Here is a 21,277-nt window from a genome sequence, read left to right as displayed (position 1 = left end):
CAAGTGATTTTTGTGTTGCACTTTTGGTACCATCTTAGGTTTAACTTTCAATGAGAAGAAATTCTGCTTGAGCCACACCCAACATGATTTGACTTCTCCATCAACGTTTCCTCAGGAGGTGCTCCTTTCCAGTCAATTTCCGACGATCTTCGTCTTAAAGCTGATTGTAACTTACAACCTACAGTAGGTACAGTACAGTAGGTAGTTCTTTCCGCGCAGCTTCGAATTCCTGTTCCCTCGTCGCTGCTGTCTAACATTTTCCGCTCGTTTTTTTTTTGTTTAATTTAAATGCTCGCATATCACAGATATTGATTTCTTTTGTTTTGTTTGCTAACAGCAACTTACACACCTACACATTCATCCTGCTCTGCCGGTTTCGATTCCTGAGCCTGAGTTGTTGGTCGCCGTTCGATTTCCCCATGCCATGGAACGGTGGTCGTGTTTCTTGAGGGGGGGTTAAGATACTTTATTTGTTGAATCCTCTCTAGAGTAAGCTAATACAGACACACACACAAACTATTTATGTATTGTTGTTTGTTTGATCTAGATACATCTGCTGTGCTGCGGCAAACTTCCATTCCTTTCCCTTCCTTTGGGCCGCGCGACAATTCAGTGAACGAACATTGATAAGAACTGTAGATTTTGCTTGCTGTGTGTTTGTGTGAATAAATTTAATGCTTCTTGCTTCCATCCGGTAGTTGTTCCGTACAATTGGGTTAAATTCAAAACTCGAGTACGATTCCATCTCATCTGTTGAAGGGAACGAAAGAAAGTGACATTAGTGGGGACGTCCTTCGACCAGTGAGCTCCTCCCTCCAGATTGGAACCCGTATCAAAATTACCTTGTTTACTCGCTCGGTTCCCGCTTGGCTCGGGCATTGCTGCCTCCATTGCTCGCTCCTGCACCGCCCTTGTCATCCACGACGTCATCATCCTCTTCGTCTTCCTTACTATTTTCATGCAACAGTACATATTCTCTCGAGCTGAAACCGAACTTGAGCACGTCCTTCTCCAGAAGTTCAATGTACTTCTTGGTGTCGACCTTTTTATTATTCACGAACGTCCCGTTCGCCGATTCCAGGTCGATAATGTACGGCCGAACCCGCTTGCCGCTGGTTCCGTCCTCCCGCTCGTACGGAACCAATCGGTACTGCAGGGCGGCGTGCTGCTTCGAACAGGACGGATGGTCGATGGGCAGATCGCACACCTTCCGGTCCCGGCCAATCAGGTAGCAGCTCTGCCGGTGGATGTACATCGTCGGGAGGGCCTGTTCACCCTTGAACGGGTACAGACGCCAGCGGCGCTTGGGTTTACGCGATTCCGGCGGTTCGGCGTACTTGATGACTACGCCGTTTACCTTGTTCGCCTCTTCCGTAAGCTTTCCGGACAGGGCAAAGTTCGGCTTCTCCTTATCCTCCGGGGCTTTGTCGTCCGAGTCGTGGCTGCCGGCGCGGCTTCCTGGAATGATGGATAGTTGTTAACGCTTTTGGCTTCACAAAGGTAGGCAAGGTGGTCACTCAATTTCCATGTAATTCTCCTCTGAGTTTCCTCGTAATGTTGGACTTGACTTGACTTTTGCCAGAAATTTCTCAGTATTCTTGTTTGGAATTCTCATTTTTGTGAATTTTCATTAAAATTACTTTGAAATACAAATGTTGATCTTAAGTAAGTCCATCAAAATACCTGAGTTCTGAGATTTTGATTTCCCAAGTTAAAACACATCAAACATGTTCGAAGGGCCAGATAATTTAAAGATTATGCTCCTTCTGAAAACGCAAACAACTAACAAAAAATCTGTGGCTGTGGAGTCGGAACTAAAGCTTATTGCTTATCGCATATTAACTTATTGCGTGCTCTCAACTTAGTGTTCTAGATGCACTTCCACAGTTAACAATTGAGAGCTTTCGATGCCTGTACCATTTTTGCATAAGTATAAATAGTTGTGTGGCAAGTACAATCATACCAACCGGTGGAAACTAACAATTTTAAATTGGCTCACTACTTGACTAGCCTATTGATCCCATGCAAATCGATTAACGTACCCCATTCTAGGCGAAATTCTAGTACTACACTATGTTTGTTTTGATTCGCTATGCAAGTTTGACAGATAAAATGAGGGGTTCGTGTATTTTCCTATGTTTCGAGGGGTGCATCGATTAGCTTGGGACCAGAGCTGAGCCAAAAAGTTGAGCACGTTTCGTCGGGACCTACTAGTCTTAGAGTTACCTCTATGATTATACTCTATGCCCAGGGAAGTCGAGAAGTTTTCCTAGAAGTTTTTTCACTGCAGGTCACTGTACTTCCCTGGAATTCCCGGACCATCTTAAGAGTTCTAGTTTTTTTTTTTTGATCATGGAACAATCCTGATTTTTTCAAAACGCTTATAGATCTTCAAACTGCTTTGTGCTATCTGAAATTCCCCAAAGATCTCTAAATCTAGCTTTTCTGAGGTACCTAAAACGTCTTAAAAGTTTCCAATATTATTCTCAAGTTCTCTTGACACCGAAGAAGATCTCTGAAATTCTAGGAACTTCTTAAAAGTTCCAGCAGTTTTTCGGAAGCTAATAGAACATAGTACCATAGAGGTAACTCTAAGACTAGAAGGTCCCGAATTAACGTGCTCAACTTTTTGGCTCAGCTCTGGTACTCTCTTCGGTCCCAAGCTAATTGATTCACCCCTCGAAACATAGGAAAAACCAATAACCCCTAATTTTGTCTGTCAAACTTTCATAGCGAATCAAAACAAACATTGCGTAGTACTAGAATTTCGACTAGAATGAGGTACGTTAATCGTTTGCTTGGGACCAATAGGCTAGTCAAGTAGTGAGCCAATTTAAAATCGTTAGTTTCGTATTGATTGTTGATAGTACCCCTTGAGGTTCTTAAAGGTTCCAGTAAGTACCCCATATTTTCAGGATGTAAACTTCCCGCAGTTTGTTTATGAAGCTTGACTAAAATTCTCAGCTTTTCCCTTCATTCATCAGAAGTTCTGTAACGTTCCCACAATTATTGTGAAGTTAATAGGACATCATGTTACTGTGTATTGTTCTCGGTGGGACCTTGGTCGTATGCTGACAGGGAAGGAGGGGACTCCTTTCTCCGGAGCGTGTGTTCACCATGGAGGTGCGGCTCAAAACGGCGTCTGTTCTCCATGTTAGTAGCGGCTGATCAACGTCCTGATGCCAGCGTGGGACTCTAAACAGTGCTGTGCATGATGGTCCCCCGGCGAGACAATGGGGGTTGGTGCAGGCCCTACAAGCCAGCCGTAAAAAACAAAAGTACATGAAGCAAGCAATGTCAATACGGACCGGAACAGTCGGCATAGACCCAAGCAACGGAAACGGACTAACGATTGGGAACTCGAAATATGGAACTGCAAGTCTCTCAATTTCTTGGGAAGTACCCGCATTCTTTCCGATTTATTGAGGGTCCGCAAGTTCAACATCGTAGCGCTGCAGGAGATTTGCTGGAATGGATCGTCGGTACATACGTATAGGGATGGTTATACCATCTACCAGAGCTGCGGCAATACACATGAGCTGGGTACAGCTTTCATCGTGATGGGCGAAATGCAGAAGCGCGTGATTGGGTGGTGGCCAATCGTCATCGGTGATCTTAACGCTCAGGTCGGCCAGGAGAAGGAATTCAGACCGGTTATATGAAAGTTCAGCGCTCACCAGCTAACGAACGCCTACGGCCTTAGACTCATCGATTTCGCCGCCTCTAAGAACATGGCCATACGTAGTACCTACTTCCAGCATAGCCTCCCATATCGGTACACCAGCAGACAGAATCGCAAATCGACCACGTTTTGATCGACGAGCATCGAGCACTTCTCGGACATTATCGACGTCAGGACCTTTCGCGGCGCAAATATCGATTCGGACCACTACCTTCTAATGGTCAAGGTGCGCCAAAAACTTTCCATTGCCAACAAGATTCGGTACCGACTCCCGCCACGGTACAATCTGGAGCGACTGAAGCTGCCCGAAGTCGCAACTCAGTACGTGCAATGCCTCGACGCAGCGTTGTCGGATGAGGTAGAGCTCACCGAAGCCCCTCTTGAGGACTGGTGGAGCAACGTGAGGGCAGCCATTAACAGCGCTGCTGAAGGCGCCGTTGGGTTCGTGGAGCGGAATCGACGGAACGATTGGTTCGACGAAGAGTGTCAGACGGTTTTGGACGAGAAGAACGCAGCGCGGGCGGCGATGCTGCAGCAAGGAACCCGTCATAATGTGGAGCGATATAAACAGAAACGAAGACAGCAAACCCATCTTTTCCGGGATAAGAAGCGCCGCCTGGAAGAGCTGGAGTGCGAATAAATGGAGCAGCTGTATCGTTCTCAAGAAACACGCAAGTTCAACAAGAAACTCAACGCATCCCGCCAAGGCTTTGTGCCGCGAGCCGAAATGTGTCGGGATAACGGACGAACGTGAGGTGATTGAAAGGTGGAAGCAGCACTACGATGAACATCTGAACGGCGCAGAGGCGGATAACCAAGGCGGCAGGAGAATGGCTTCGTCTGTACAGCGGATGAGGGGGACATGCCAGCTCCCACGATAGGTGAAGTTAAGGATGCTATCCGACAGCTTAAGAACAACAAAGCAGCTGGGAAAGATGGTATCTGAGCGGAACTTATCAAAACTGGCCCGGATAAGTTGGCCACTTGTCTGCACCGACTGATAGTCAGGATCTGGGATACAGAACAGCTACCGGAGGAGAGGAACGCGGCCTACAAAGTGCTTTCCCAGATCATCCTTCGCCGTTTATCGCCGCTAGCAAGCAGATTTGTGGGAAGTTATCAAGCCGGTTTTGTGGACGGGCGATCGACAACGGACCAAATCTTTACGTTGCGGCAGATCCTCCAAAAGTGTCGTGAATATCAAGTCCCTACCTATTCATCGATTTCAAGGCCGCCTATGATACTATTGACCGTGAAGAGCTATGGAAGATTATGGGCGAGACCGGGTTTTCCCCAGACTGATCAGGGCTACGATGGATGGTGTACAGTGCTGCGTGAAGATATCGGATTCGTTATCGGACTCGTTTGAAACTCGCAAAGGACTTCGACAAGGCGATGGTCTTTCCTGCCTCCTGTTCAACATTGCGCTAGAAGGTGTTATGAAACGTGCGGGGCACGATCTTCAATAAGTCCAACCAGTTCATCTGCTTCGCTGACGACGTGGACATTATTGTCGGAAGAACGCTTCAGGCCGTGGCGGAGCAGTACACCAGGCTGAAACGTGAAGCAGAGAAGGTTGGATTAAAGGTGAATACGTCGAAGACAAAGTATCTGTTAGCTGGAGGAACCGAGCGGGATAGGGCTCGCATAGGCAGAAGCGTGATGAGTTCGAGGTGGTGGATGAATTTTTGTACCTCGGATCATTGGTGACGTCGGATAACAACTGCAGCAGAGAAATTCGTCGGCGTATTATTGCCGGAAGTCGTGCTTACTACGGACTCCACAAGACCCTTCTTCTTCTTCTTCTTCGCATTTCAAGCTTATTGCATATTGCATATAAGCTTATTGCGTGCTCTCAACTTAGTGTTCTAGATGCACTTCCACAGTTATTAATTGAGAGCTTTCGATACCTGTGCAATTTTTGCGTTGGTATAATTGTGTGGCAAGTCCAATCATACTTCTATGCCCAGGGAAGTCGAAACATTTTCCAACCCGAAAAATTCCTAGACCGGACCGGGAATTGAACCCAGCCAGCTCCAGCATGGTCTTGCTTTGTAGCTGCGCCTTTACCGACTGAGCTAAGGGAGGCCCCCTCCACAAGACCCTGAGGTCGGGTAAACTTCACCTCCGTACTAAATGTACCATGTACAAGACGCTGATAAGACCGGTAGTTCTCTACGGGCACGGGACGTGGACGATGCTCGAGGAGGACCTGCAAGCACTGGGTGTTTTCGAACGACGAGTGCTTAGGACCATCTTTGGTGGGGTATGTGAGAACGGTGTATGGAAGCGAAGGATGAACCACGAGCTGGCGCAACTCTATGGCGAACCCTGTATCCAGAAAGTTGCGAAAGCTGGACGGTTACGATGGACGGGACACGTTTTAAGAATGCCGGACAACAATCCCGAAAAAAGCGAGCAAGGTGGTTAGACCAAGTGGAGCACGATCTTGGAAGTGTGGGACGGTCAAAAAATTGGAGACAAGCAGTCACGGACCGAGTGAATTAGCGTAACATTGTGATGCAGGTGCAATCCTGAGGGATGTCGGACCAGGATAAGTAAGTAAGTAAGTACGGTAAGTACGGAGTCGAACTGAAGCAGAAAGTGTTCGAGTTTCGACGGGAGCCGTTAGAGAAGTTGAAGGGGCGCGAAAACTATTCCACCTGGGCATTTGCGATGCGGATGATTTTGATCCGTGAAGGAAGTTAGAGGGCCGTTGAGCTTGCTACGGAAGCTGACCTGTATTCGTCTGATCAATAGTTCGAGTGTGGAAGAATACGTCAACGAGCTGATGAGTACCAGTTATAACGCTCGCTTCGATTGGCTTCAAGGTTGATGACTCGTGATTGGTAGTGTTGCTGCTAATGGGGTTACCAGATCACTACGAGCCGATGATTATGGGGCTGTGGAGGCCTCAGTTGCGAAACTTATGTCGGATGCGGTGAAGGCAAAGATCCTGCAAGATGTGAAGCACGCAGGGTGCGAATTCTAACAAATTCAAGTCGCAGATCAAGAAGAAGTCCAAGAACAACGCCAGGTCATTTTGCGGCCAAGTGTCCAGCTAAGTTTGCAAGCATGGTAAAATCGAAGTCGAACGGGCTGTGCAGCATTTTTGTAAATGGCGATGTTCAAGCTGAAGCGTGGTATTTTGATTCGGGAGCGATGTATCATCGGGCCAGACCGAATCAGAACTACGTTGATGCGGCCTAATCTTCTATCGGTGAGTACGACCTGCAAAAGAGGCCACACTATGATCTTTTCTGCTCGACAAATGTGAGGTGTACTGGTCGTTTCTGGCAAGGAAGTCAACCAGCCGGAGACGACGTTTCTGGCAAGTGGAATTTAGCTGTGACACACAAGGATGGGCCACCTGAACGAGACAAGTTTGAAGCAGCTCAAGTACATGTCCAATGGAATAGATTTTCCAAGGTGAAAATGTGAAGGATTGCCAAGTGTGTCTAGATGATCGAATTTTATTTGGCAGTAGGTTCTCAGTTTTTCGTAATGACCGTAACCGGATGAACAGTGTCAAATCACGCGGTGGTGGCGTCTTGATTGCGGTTTCCAAACGACTGAACTGTTGCCTCGATCCTGCTCCGGTTAGTACTTCTCTTGAGCAGTTATGGGTGAAGATGACTGACCGTAAATCTAATTTGAGCTGCGTTGAGAACCATATCAGTTCCATTGGTGCTGTATTGTCCCGATTACATCACAACGATCTAGCTCTGCTATTTGGCGACTATAACCAGTCTGGGCTTGTTTGGAATATTTCCGCGAATGATCATCCAACCATTGACATTCTTCGGTCGTACATGCCTGCTTCCTGCTGTACTCTTTTGGATGGTTTTAGCCTGCATGGTTTAATGCAAATTAATTCTGTACCAAACAGAAACTCTCGGCTGCTTGATCTTGTGTTGGTGAACGAAGCCGCCGCACTAGAGTGCAGTGTCGGTGAGGCATCCGAGCCTCTGATACATCTAGACGCCGATCATCCAGCGTTGGAAGCATTCATCAATCGATCAGTTTCTGTTCTCTATGAAAACATCGTTGATGTACAAAGCCTGGACTTTCGTAGAACTGACTACGTCGCATTGAATCACTCACTGGCCCAGGTAGATTGGCAGTCGCTTGACTTGTGTTCGTCCATTGATGAAGCCGTTAACTATTTCGACGAAGTTGTTAGCCGATTAATAATGGATTGTGTGCCTCTGAGGAGACCTGCTCCAAAACCTGCATGGTCCAATGCTCGATTACAACACTTGAAGCGTGTGAGATCGAAGGCTCTTCGAAAATACATCCAGTTCCGTAATCCATTCACCAAGCGATTTTTTTCGTTAGCAAGTAATTGCTACCGAATGTACAACCGTTTTCTATACAAGAAGTACTCAACACGTATGCAGACCAATCTCCGGCGTGATCCTAAGCTATTCTGGACGTTTGTGAAGAAAAAAAGGAAAGAGGGTGGGCTACCGGTTGAGATTCGTCTAAGCGATAAAAGAGCCAACACTTCTTTAGAGAAATGTAACCTCCTGGCTGAGCATTTCAAGAGTGTTTTCAACGATTCAACGGCATCGTTAAGCCAAGTTGCTGAAGGGATCAGAGATACTCCCAGTGACGCGTTCAGCTTTGATATTTTCACGGTCACATTGGACCTCGTCGACTCTGCCATCCAGAAGCTGAAATTCTCGAACGCTGTTGGGCCTGACGGCATTCCATCGTCCATACTCAAGAGATGCTCAACAGAGCTTTCCTCCCCGCTTTCAAAGCTGTTCAATATTTCGTTACAACAAGGTGTATTTCCCTCTCGTTGGAAATCTTCGTTCATGTTCCCGATTTTCAAGAAATTAGACAAAGGAGACACTTTGTGCCTGCTCGAAAGTATTCGAGATAATCATCAACGACGCTTTATTAGCCAGCTGTAGAAACTACATTTCTCCTGACCAACATGGTTTCCACCCCAAACGTTCGGTCTCAACAAACCTCGCTCCTTTCATTTCCCTATGCCTACGCGGAATATGGAGGCAGGGGCACAGGTGGACGTCGTATACACGGATCTCAAGGCTGCTTTCGACATTCTAATTGCCAAACTCGAGAAGCTTGGTGTTTCACAAAAGGACACACTCGTTGGTTTGAATCGTATCTTACCAATCGAGAGCGTTGTGTGAAAATCGGGTCTGATCAATCGGAATATTTTTCAAACAACTCAGGCGTTCCTCAAGGCAGCAATTCGGGACCGCTGCTATTCTCCATATTCATTAACGAAATCGGTTTGATACTTCCAACTGGCTGCCGGTCATTCTATGCAGACGATGTCAAGATGTACGTGGTTGTGCGATGCTTCACTGACTGCCTGCGGTTGCAGCACCTGATCGATAGTTTCGAAGAGTGGTGCTCTAGGAATTTTCTCACGTTGCAATATCATCACTTTCCATCGCAAGCTAAAACCTATTGCAATCAATTACACGATCGATAACCAACCTCGTGATCTAGGAATTACACTTGATTCTGCTTTGACATTTAAGCTACACTACACGGATATCATAGCCAAAGCTAACAGGCAACTCGGATTCATCATCGGCATCGGAGGTGGGTGGTGACCGTGGTATTGGCCTGAAGGGATAACTGTCCGCTTGTTCGAACCTAACCAAAAAAACGGACCCGCAACGCATCATCAAAGATCTTCATAAATCGTCGCTCTCTCATCCCAGGACGCACCGTATCAGGCACTAAGGAAGTTCCCAATCCACCTGTCACAGTCGGGATGCATCCTGAGCTCAACTACCAACATCGAAGTCGTCCTGGCCCTGTGTTCAGTTCTGGAGTTGGGGGCTTCCAAACTGCCCTTTCAGGCAAGTATCTTTCTGATCATGTTTCATCTGACGAGAGCAATTTTCCTCCGGTAATGCCTGTCGCTTTTAGCTGTTCAACCTCAACCTCTTACGAACCGGTCACCCATGACGGATGCAATACTGAAGCTATTGTCGAAAGCGTTCCTGTTCTCATGGATTCTACTCGTAATCACTCTTGTATGAAGGGACGGATACCATCAATGTTCATCGAGCCACCGGATGCATGCCTGCAAGCTTCATGGAAGCCCAAAAACCCCTCGTCACAGTAGAGCCATTGCAGCCAGCGCCCTGCAGACATCCTGGTCCTGTGTACGAGTGTGGAGAAGGGGTCTTCCAAACCGTCCTCGCAGGCAAGTATTCGCACAACGAGAGAAATTTGCCTCCGGTAACGTCTGCCATTTCTAGCGGTTCAACGTCAACCCCATTCGATGCAGCCGCTCAGTAGTGTCACACGGAAGCCAATCAACGTAATCGTGCCCAATCAGGGACATCTATTTCATCAGTGTTCGTCGAGTCACCGGGATGCATGCCTGCAAGCTTCATGGAAGCCCCAAAACCCCTCGTCACAGTCGAGCCATTGCGGCCAGCGCCCTGCAGACATCCTGGTCCTGTGTATGAGTGCGGGGAAGGGGTCTTCCAAGCCGCCATCGCAGGCAAGTATGCACACGTTTCAAACAGTTTACTTCCCGTGACATTGGTCGATTCCAGTTGCCGCTTGTCAACGAATGTGGGCTTATCTGCCAACCAACGCACCACGGAAGCTCTCGGATCTACCTCACCAGTGAAGAGCCGTTCGAATGTCGTGTCATCTGACCGGTTGTTGTCGGTATACTATCAGAACGTTAGAGGCTTGCGTACCAAAATCTCCCGTCTTCGCTTGCTCTTATCGAGCTGTGATTACGATGTTCTCGTGTTCACTGAAACTTGGCTCAGGTCTGATATCGACAGCGCAGAAATTTCGTCCGAGTATACCATATTTCGATGCGACCGTAGCACATCGACCAGTATTCACTCACGGGGAGGCGGAGTGCTGATCGCGGTCAAAAGGCATAGTCTGTGAACCTACTTCGCCGATAAATTGTGAAATCTGGACGCCGCTCGCTCTACATCATTGCCATTTATCTTCCTCCCAATTCGTCCCTCGACCTGTATTACGCTCATGTGAACGCAGTGCAGCTAATTTCGGAAAACTCGTCAACAGCACTAAGAGACTACAATCTTCCATATTTACGGTGGCAATCAGACGATGACGTGAACGGCTTTATCCCGTCAAACGTTTCCTCAGAAATAGAACGTTGCCTCACAGAAAATATGTTTGCCTCTGGTTTGCGTCAGGTCAACGATGTTGTGAATACTAATGGCAGACTCCTCGATCTTGTGTTTGTCAATCTACCGGAGTACTTTGACCTCATTGTACCCTCAACTCCACTTTTACCAATTGACGACCATCACGCACCATTTATCTTGCTTCTTGACGAAAGCTGTAATGGCACAATCACAACGGACGATGGGGATGTGAGATTCAACTTTAATTTTCAGTCGTGTGATTTTGGTCGTTTGGATGACGTGCTCTCAAACATCGAATGGGATGCTCTACTGCGACGGGAATCATTGGACGAGTCTGTATCAGCTTTCTATGATAAACTTTACGAAGTTAGTTAGTGACCAAGTACCTCAAAAGAGACAACGAGCTTCTTCAGTCTACAACAAGCCATGGTGGACCTCTGAACTACGTCATCTACGAAACGTGCTCAGGAAAGCACGCAGCCGTTTCTTTCTGATGAAGTCCGATAGTGAGCGGAATAACCTTCAGGAAGTGGAAACAACGTACAAGACACTTCTCTTTTCCACGTATGAAAGTTACATGGCTAAGATTCAATCAGATGTCAAGCAAAATCCTTCATGTTTCTGGAATTTTGTCAGAGGCCAAAAATCGGCTACTCGCATTCCAACTAACGTTAAATACGACGAAACCATTGATAATTGATAAAGGACCTGGAATGGACGGTATACCACCTCCCATAACATCTCTATTCAACCGTTCGCTGCATGACAGGATGTTCCCAGTGACTTGGAAATCAGCTTCTATCATTCCAATCTACAAATCCGGCAACTGTAATCCAGTCACGAACTATTTCATGAAACAACGCTCCACGACTACAAATCTGATGTGTTACGTCAACAGCTTGTCTCGCGAAGTTGAACATGGACAACAAGTTGATTCAATTTATATAGATTTTGCCAAGGCCTTCGACACTGTACCACATATCTTGGTCATAGACAAAATGGTACACATGGGGTTTCCGGAATGGATAACGCAGTGGTTGTTCTCGTACCTGTCGTACAGAACCGGTTGTGTTGTAGTGAATGCGGCACAATCCCAGCCGTTCAACATCACGTCCGGTGTACCCCAAGGAGGCCGCTTATCTTCAATATCTTCGTAAATGACTTGTGTATGCTGCTCTCTTCTTTTAATCTTTCTTTTGCCGACGACTGGAAGATTTATCGTGTCATCACTTCTTCAGAAGACTGCATGGCGTTGCAAGAGGACATACACGTTATGCTCGTGTGGTGTAGCGATAATGGAATGCGCGTGAACAGGGACAAATGCAAAGTTATTTCGTTTACGCGACGCACCAGGTCCATTGTCCATCAATTTAAAATGGAATCCGTCATACTGGAGCGAGTTCTATCGATTTGTGATCTAGGCGTTACTATTGACTCAAAATTGAAGTTTAACGAACATGTAGCTATTATAAGCGCCAAAGCATTTTCTGCACTCGGATTTATTCGTCGATATGCTTCAGATTTTACTGATGTGTACGCCATCAAAACGTTATATTGTTCGTAACTACGAAGTATCCTGGAGTATGCTGCTCCTGTATGGACACCATTCTACGCGACGCAGATCTTAGCAATTGAGCGTGTGCAGAGGAAATTCATACGATTCGCTCTACGCCAGCTTCCCTGGAATGACCCAGTAAATCTTCCCTCTTACCCCGACCGATGCCGATTGATCAACTTAGAAAGTCTGTCATCGAGGCGAATGAAAATGCAGCGTATGTTCGTGTTTGATGTCATCACAGAAGGTATTGACTGTCCTGCACTTCTTGAGCAGATACCGATCAACATTCCTCCACGTCGCTTCCGAAGTTCACCTCTACTGGCAATTCCGTACCACAGGACAAACTATGGGCATCACAATCCACTTGATTCGTGTCTCCGGGCTTTTAATGAAGTTGACGACAAATTCGATTTTAACATGTCCAAAACTGTATTTTCACATAGGATTAGGAATTAAGCCTAGAAAATAGTATTAAGTATGTCAGTCTGTGTGACTTAGTCGAAGGCGCTGATCGTAAATAAATAAATTGAAGATCTCTGATGAGTTTCGGGATCCTACCTGCCTGACAGCTCTATATTGTTCTCTAGTGCGATCGATCTTGGAATTTGGTGTAGTAGTATGGTGTCCGTATGAAACAGTTTGGATAGCGAGGATCGAGTCTGTTCAGAGGAAATTCGTTCGTTACGCTCTTCGCCACCTTCCTTGGAACGATCCTACGAACCTTCCACCCTACGAAGATCGTTGCCAACTACTGGGTATTGAAACTCTTGAACGTAGGCGGAAGATTAACCAGGCAGTTTTTGCAGCAAAAGTGCTGATAAGCGAAATCGACTCTCCCGGGATTTTGGCTGAATTCGAAATCTATGCACCTGAACGAGTTTTACGATCGAGAAGTTTCCTGCATCTCGGACCCCGTGCAGCTAATTACGGATTACATGATCCAATACGGTTCATGTCTGCCCGTTTCAATGAATTCCGTTGACATTGGAAATGCGATTTCCTTCCTGGTTGGACAGGAGAGCTGGCCAGGGTAGTGAGTGATTAGATCGGACTGCGGTCAGACGAAGTTGAATCCGTGTGCAAACGTTGCAGCGGATCACGATGGAAAATGACAGGTGGGCAGGAACTCACAGTCTCCCAGTGTTGGTGAGTTCTTTGCCGTTAATGTTCACGAAAAGTTCACTATTTTGCTATACAGAAATTCAAAACAAAAATTTTATCTGCGGATTTGAACAGTTTTTTACCTGTTTCATACTACCGGAAGGTGTATGCTGGTCACAAATGCCGTGCCAAACTGATTTCCTACTCAATTAATCGATCTTTGATGTGAAATTCGCTAATAAACACGAGGCGCATTTCTTATAGCAAACATGCCATAACCAAATGGGCATGGTTCATTTAAGTAAACAAACTAACACTTCTTCCGACTGTTACACCTATGTATTAGCCGTCTCGGCAGCGGATAGTGGTGTTTTAAGAGCAGCTGCGGCTGTCGGAATAGTGTTTGCTTTAACCTCAGAGAAGGTCGAAGAACGATTCTGGAGGCTTGTGTACATCGGAAAGGTGAAGATTTGATTTTTCTGAAAAGGTGGCCATTCGTGTGGCAAAAATCGAGATCCGGTGGCACACTGTTGCCGAAGAAAAAGTGGAGGTCTAACCTCAAAAAACGAACAGTGCAAGAAAAAGCGTCTCAGGAAGACGAAAGAAAAATAAGAGGATTCGTGTAATGTATCTGCGCTCCGGGCGAGTGAAAAAGTGTTGTTTACGCCTGGTGTATCGCCGTCTTCTTTTTTTACCCCGAGAGGGAAGACACCAGTTCAGAGTGTGCGCGACCAGAAAATTGTGCAGGAAGATCGGATTATCCGGATTAAGATGGCTGAGTCAGTTGAGGCTTTGAACCAGTGTTGTCTGACGACGAAGGGAAAAGTCGAGCGGATTAAAAATGCGATTGTTGCATCCGATAACAATCACAATAAGTTTAACATTCACGGGTTAAAGTTGTACTTAAAAACTGCAGACTCCGCCTACGATGAGTACAACAGCTTTCAAAATAGGATTTACCTCACTGACCCGTCGATGAAAGCGACGTTTGAACCGCTCTTCATCGAGTTCGAGGAGCTGTATGAATTTGTGAGAATCGCTCTGTGTGAGATGATCCAGAAACACGAGGATGATCAGAAAGCTATAGCCGAGGTGATGAAGATAGAGCGGGAAAGAATACTTTCGTTAAAAAGCACAGCTAATGATTCAGGTCCGTCTGGCATCAGCAATGTAAATCCGCTGGTCCAAATGCAACCCTCACTTGTACTACAGCAGACTCCGCTCCCTACGTTGGACGGCCGATATGAACATTGGTTTAAACGACGCCGTGGTAATGACGGTTCTTCTGTGGTATCAAAGGTACAAACGAAGCAATATTGTGGAACGAAAACGACATGCAGTTCTTTGAGGACAGTTGAAACGGGAAACGATCTGCTATGGATTCATCTCTCTGCTTTTCATCCGGAAACCACAGTGCAAGAAACCGTCAGTTTTGTTCGTGAATGTCTTAACATGGGCGACGATCAACCAGTAAAAGTTATTAAGCTCATCCCAAAAGGGCGAGATCCGTCGACTCTTAACTTTGTGTCCTTCAAAGTTGGGATTGGTAAACATCTAAGGACGGAAGCCTTATCTTGTGAATCATGGCCTCAAAACATTCTCTTCCGAGAATTTGAAGATCGCTCAAAAAACGTGTCGATAATTGTCAAGATACCATCCTCGCAAGATCCGAACAGCCAACCAACTCCGATGGATGGAACTTCCGGAACAGATGCTGCTCCACCTCTAACAGCCACTTAGTTTTCTCTACAATCAATCCGGGATGCACGCTGCAAGGTACAATGGAAGCCCCTTCTGCCTCCGTCACAGTCGAGTTTCAAGCCGTCGCTGCTTCCCGTCGGAGCTTCACCATTGTTCCCGCCATCAAAGTCGTCCCGGTCCTGTGTTCGGAGAAGAGGAAGGGGTCTTCCAGCCTGCACTTCCAGGCAAGTATGCATGTTGTAGCGGTTTTTCGTTTCCTGACAAAGTTCCAAATTTCAGTATTTCACCCATCACACTAAATTTCATCACCCGACCGAATGTTGACTCCACTGGAACTGCTGATTAATGCAACCTAGCTGCAGCTGCTGTTCTTCGAAGTTGTTCCGATAATTCGACCGTTTTTTTTTTTTTATAATTACTTTATTTGTACAGGCTCAATCGAATAAACTTTACAGAGCCGAGTTATCCTTTGTGGTATACATTATTACTGTCTTAAATTTAAAGTTAAAGGAACTGGACCGAGTACTCGCGGTTGTCTCGAGGTTAGTGGAGATTTACAATTTTTTGGATGGGAAAAGGGAAGAAGGAGGTTTGAAATGTGGTTTACGATACAACTATTTAATTAATCCTAAAGCATGAAATTATTTCTATTCATCTTGAAAACAAACATTGAAAAAAAAACCCACACGTACAAAATACAAACTAAGCACAAGGTTAATCAAACTTACAATCTAAGGTTAATATCCTTAAAGTAAACATATATGAGTTTCATAAACTCCAGATCGCGTCTAGCCAAAATATCCCGAACTGGAACATTAGGTTGTCTACCTCGAGCCCGAAGGGAATCATAAAAATGTGATCTGACTCCACGATACTCCGCACAAGACCAAAGGATGTGATCAGCGTCCTGGTAACCTTGTCCACATTCACAGAGATTGCTGTCTCCCAACCCCACACGGAACAAGTGAGCGTTTAGACAATAGTGATTGGACATGAGACGAGACATCACGCGTATGAAGTCTCGACTCAAGTCCAACCCTTTGAACCATGCAAACTTCGACACCTTAGGGATAATTGAATGTAGCCATCGTCCCAAGCTCCCTTCACTCCATTGATGTTGCCAGCTAACGAGCGACTGCTGACGATAAATAGAGAAAAATTCACTATAGGCGATCTGTCGATCATAAATGTCGCCTTCCATAGCGCCCACCTTCGCAAGTGAATCCGCCTTCTCATTGCCCAAAATTGAGCAATGCGAAGGGACCCACGCGAAGGTGATGATGAAAGAGCGCACGGATAAAGTACTAAGCAGTTCTCGTATTTTCAAGAGAAAATACGAGAAGTGCTCTACCGGCCTAATGGAACGGATAGCCTCGACAGAACTGAGACTATCCGTAAAAATAAAGTAGTGGTCTGGAAGAAGTGAAGCAATAGTTTCCAAAGTGTAGTGAATTGCTGCCAGTTCAGCCACATACACAGAACAAGGAGCTTCAAGTTTTCGGGAGGCGCTATGAAATTCATTAAATACACCAAAACCAGCGGACTCCTCTATTAGAGATCCATCTGTGAAAAACGTTCTTGCAGAATCAACATGGCCAAACTTTGCAGCGTATAATGACGGAGCAATCATAGGACGATGATGCTCTGGAATTCCGCGGATTTCCTGCGTCATAGATAAATCAAAATTCACTGAATTGCCGAAATCGGAGAAGATTACACGATTGGGAATATTTCTTGAAGGGCTGACATCCTGTGTTAAATATAGGTAGTACAAAGTCATAAAACATGTTTGAGGATTTAGCTCCAGAAGCTTCTCAAAATTTTCGATCACCAGTGGGTTCATTACTTCGCAACGGGTGAGGAGCCTAAGAGATAACTCTGAAAAACGGACGGATAGTGGCAACATGCCCGCCAGCACTTCGAGACTCATAGTATGAGTCGAGTGCATGCATCCTAACGCGATACGAAGACAACGATACTGGATCCGTTCCAGCTTGATGATGTGCGTTTTAGCTGCCGACTGGAAGCAAAAACTACCGTACTCTAAAACCGATAAAATCGTTGTCCGGTACAACGTCAGAAGATCTTGTGGATGGGCTCCCCACCACGTTCCGGTAATTGATCGAAGGAAATTGATCCTTAGTTGGCATTTTCGTCTCAGATACTCAATGTGGGATCTCCAGGTGCATTTGGAATCGAACCAGACCCCGAGATATTTAAAAGACATGGAATGAGTGATCGGTTTACCCAAAAGTTGAAGCTTCGGTTGTGCTGGGCTATGCTTCCTAGAAAAAACGACCAACTCAGTTTTCTCCGTGGAGAATTCGATACCTAGCTCAATAGCCCAAGTAGACAAATTGTCCAAGGTATCCTGTAAGGGTCCTTGCAGGTCAACCTCTTTTGGCCCTGTGATAGACACTACGCCGTCATCTGCAAGTTGTCTCAACGTGCAATTGTCACTAAGACAGACATCAATTTCTCTAACGTAGAAATTGTACAAAAGGGGGCTTAAACATGAGCCTTGGGGGAGACCCATGTAGCTAAATCGAAAAGCTGTAGAGTTTCCATGAGAAAAGCTCATATGTTTTTCTGACAGCAAATTGTACAAAAAATTATTCATTAATGGAGACAATCCACAAGCGTGGAGTTTCTCTGAAAGAACTTCAACGGATACTGAATCAAAAGCCCCCTTGATATCCAAGAACACAGAAGCCATTTGCTCTTTCTTAGCAAAAGCCAACTGAATTTCCGAGGAAAGCAACGCGAGACAGTCGTTCGTTCCCTTACCCCTACGGAAACCAAATTGAGTATCTGAAAGAAGGTGGTTCGTCTCAACCCATTTGTCGAGGCGAAAAAGGATCATTTTCTCCATCAATTTCCGAATACACGACAGCATCGCGATGGGCCGATACGAATTGTGATCCGACGCGGGTTTATCAGGCTTTTTAATGGCTATCACCCTCACTTGTCTCCAATCGTCGGGAACAATATTGAGCTCCAAGAGCTGATTGTACAAGTTCAACATGCGCCTCTTAGCGACGTCTGGGAGGTTTTTCAGCAAGTTGAACTTGATTCTATCAGATCCCGGGGCAGAATTGCCACACGAAAGGAGAGCGAGTGAAAGTTCCACCATTGAAAAAGGCTGACTGATTTCGTCTACCGAATTCGCGGTTTCGCGAGGAATCAACTGCGGCGGCACGGAATCCGGACACACTTTTCGCGCGAATTTAAGAATCCATTGATCCGAGCATTCCTCGCTTTCGTTGTTAGTAGACCGGTTACGCATTCTTCGCGCCGTACTCCAAAGCGTATTCATAGACGTTTCGCGCGACAATCCATCTACAAACTGCCGCCAGTAACCCCGTTTTTTGGCCTTGATGAGGCTCTTGAGTTCGCGTTCAAGAGATGTGTATGCGTTGAAATGCTCGCGTGTTCCGCGTTTCCGAAAAAGTTTAAACGCGTCGGACTTTTTACGGTAAACCTCCGTGCATTGTTGATCCCACCAGAGCGATGGTGTTTTCTTACGAATAGACGATCGCGGCACCGGTCGTGTTTGAGCTTGAAGTGCGCTGTCGACGATGAGATTAGAGAGGAAATTATATTCCTCCAACGGCGGAAGCTCTTCCACTGACGATGCTGTATCGTCTATCGCGGATTGGAACTTAGTCCAATCGATGTTACGGGTTAGATCATACGCAACGTTAACGGATTCTGACGAGTTGAACCCATTGGCAATCGAAATTTTGATCGGCAGATGATCACTACCGTGCGGATCCTGGATTACATGCCAAGTGCAATCCAACGATAGTGAATTGGAGCAAAAGGTGAGGTCTAATCTGCTACCATTCGAGGATGGACCAGCCAAACGTGTTACTTCTCCATTGTTAAGGATTGTCATGTTGAAGTTGTCGCAGAGATCATAAATCAAAGTAGAACGGTTATCATCGTACAGCTCCCCCCAGCCTGTACCGTGGGAGTTAAAATCTCCCATGATCAACCATGGAGCGGGAAGTACCGCACATATGTCGAAAAGTTGTTTGCGATTAACAGAGACTCTAGGAGCAATATATACAGAAGCAATACAAAGGCTCTTACCTTTAATGGTAGCCTGACATGCGACAACTTCAATACCGGGGAATTCGGGAAGATTCACTCTATAGAAGGAATGGCACTTTTTGATCCCCAAAAGTACCCCTCCTCCACGTGAATCCTCACGATCCAATCGAATAATGTTAAAATCAAAAAAAGGGAGATCAATTTCTGAAGAGAGCCATGTTTCACAGAGGGCAAATGCATCGCAATTATTGTTATGGACTAAATACTTGAACGAATCTAATTTCGGAATAAGACTTCGACAATTCCACTGTAGAACAGTGATCAAATCCCCGACCTCGTTTGGAAAATTATCCATCGAAGGAGATGATAGCTGCAAGAAGGGGCCATTTTGAAGTCAATTGCTTCAAGAAGGATTTCACAGTCGGAAGCAATGTGAGGACAATGCTTTTCAGAGGATCAGAAATGTTGAGGTATTTGAGAATACCGTCCACAATGTCATCAAATGAGAACAGCCCAGATGAAGAAGGGGTTTCTGTTCTTAAAATTGGGGAATCAGGGGTTTTGGATGTCCCCGGAAGAGGTGGAAAATCCTGGGTATAATCAGTTCTGCGGAATCCAGGAGGAGTAGAAGTCTCCTTTTTTCCACCACTCCTTGATTTGGGCAAGCTGATTTGGGGTTCTTGATCTGCAACTTTCCGCGAACGGATGCGTTTTCGTTTCCGGGCAGAACCTTCCGGAAAACTGAAAGAAACTCCCTCCTCAGCCAAGTCAGAGCCAGACTCGTCATCTGACAAAAGAGCGAAGGGATTTGTTTCGTTGGTCGATGGCTTGGCTGTCTTAAGCATTTCTGCAAAAGACCGCCTGGAACGTTCCTTAAGGGAGCGTTTCATTTTGTCCCCGAGCTGTTTGTACGCCGGGCACGACGAGAGAGCATGAGGAGGAGTTCCATTGCAGTACACGCATTTTGGTGCAGTAGCTGCGCAAGCGCCATCCTCATGCTTCTCCCCGCATGTGGAGCAGCGTGCCTTGTTGCCGCAGTGGGAGGCCGTATGTCCCAACCGCTTACAATTCTGGCAGTTCATGACCCGAGGTACAAACAACCGCACAGGAAGACGAAGTTTTCCCAGCTCGATGTATTGAGGAAGGGCAGATCCAGAAAAGGTCACCCGAAACGAGTCTGTGGGGGTAAAACTCTTTTTACCCTCGCTGAGCGATACTGACTTCATTCTATGAACGGCCAGTATCTTTACCGGAGGAAGCAAGGGGTTCTTGAATCGGCCAACCGCTTGCTTCTCCAGTATCTCGGGGTTCAGGCTCGCCTCAGTGACCACGCCTTCGATCTCCACATCAGAAGCTGGAATGTACACCCTATATTCCAGTGTGAAAAACTGGGAAACAGCAATTTCATTGGCCTGTTTCAGGTTAGCGACGGTCACACGAAGTTTGTTGTGCCTAACCTTCGTTATTTCGGTAACGGCAGAGAATCGCTTTGTCAGATCATCAGATATCTGAACAACATTCAAGGGTTTGTTTTTGGGCTGAAAATAGACAACCCATGGGCCAGTCGAGTCATTCGGGTAGGCCCGCAATCTGGTGCTTTTCTCATCCTGCCCATTGACAGACTGAGACGACGAACCAGGGATGACATCATCATTATTCTGAGATGAATGGTCATCCATGTCGTCTTCTGACAAAACATCCATTTTGTTCAACTAGTGGGAGCGCAAAACGCTCTCCCACTGAACGCACAGACACAATACACAGAAAACACTACAAACACAGAAATACAAAATGAAAATTTAACTAATGGAGGAGGAAAAGAAACAAAAAAAACAAAAACTTATCTGATAATTCTATACTTCTACCACCTAGCGTTATATGTGTAGGCGTTTACACAGATGGCTGGAAGAGACGCGCTGCGTGGATGACCTTCGTTGTGGTGCACTTGATCGAGGCTTGGTACTCAGCGCACACAGGCGCACGATGATTGATGAACGATGTAGATGTAGAAACGGGTGCTCACACTCGATGATGATGATACGT

At 46.1% G+C, this 21,277-nt stretch overlaps 1 protein-coding gene across 1 annotated transcript in view; it reads right to left on the bottom strand.

Moving 5' to 3' along the window:
* Positions 1-450: 450 nt before the first annotated feature.
* The window catches only part of LOC135713551 (serine/arginine repetitive matrix protein 1-like), a 33,863-nt gene continuing 13,036 nt past the window's right edge, over positions 451-21,277 (bottom strand). The window contains exons 4-5 of the mRNA XM_065236674.1: positions 843-1,458; positions 451-750 (exon numbers count right to left, since the gene is read on the bottom strand). Of these exons, the coding sequence (XP_065092746.1) occupies positions 848-1,458 (611 nt within the window). The 3' untranslated portion in view covers positions 451-750; positions 843-847. The remainder of the gene's footprint in view (positions 751-842; positions 1,459-21,277) is intronic.

This window comes from Ochlerotatus camptorhynchus, unplaced genomic scaffold (genome assembly GCF_037179485.1).
Source record: "Ochlerotatus camptorhynchus isolate MF236.1 unplaced genomic scaffold, CSIRO-AGI_Acam_v1.1 ptg000568l, whole genome shotgun sequence".
Taxonomy (NCBI): Eukaryota; Metazoa; Arthropoda; class Insecta; order Diptera; family Culicidae; genus Ochlerotatus; species Ochlerotatus camptorhynchus.
Note: the sequence above shows the minus strand (reverse complement) of the source record. Positions and strands in the feature narration are given on the sequence as shown.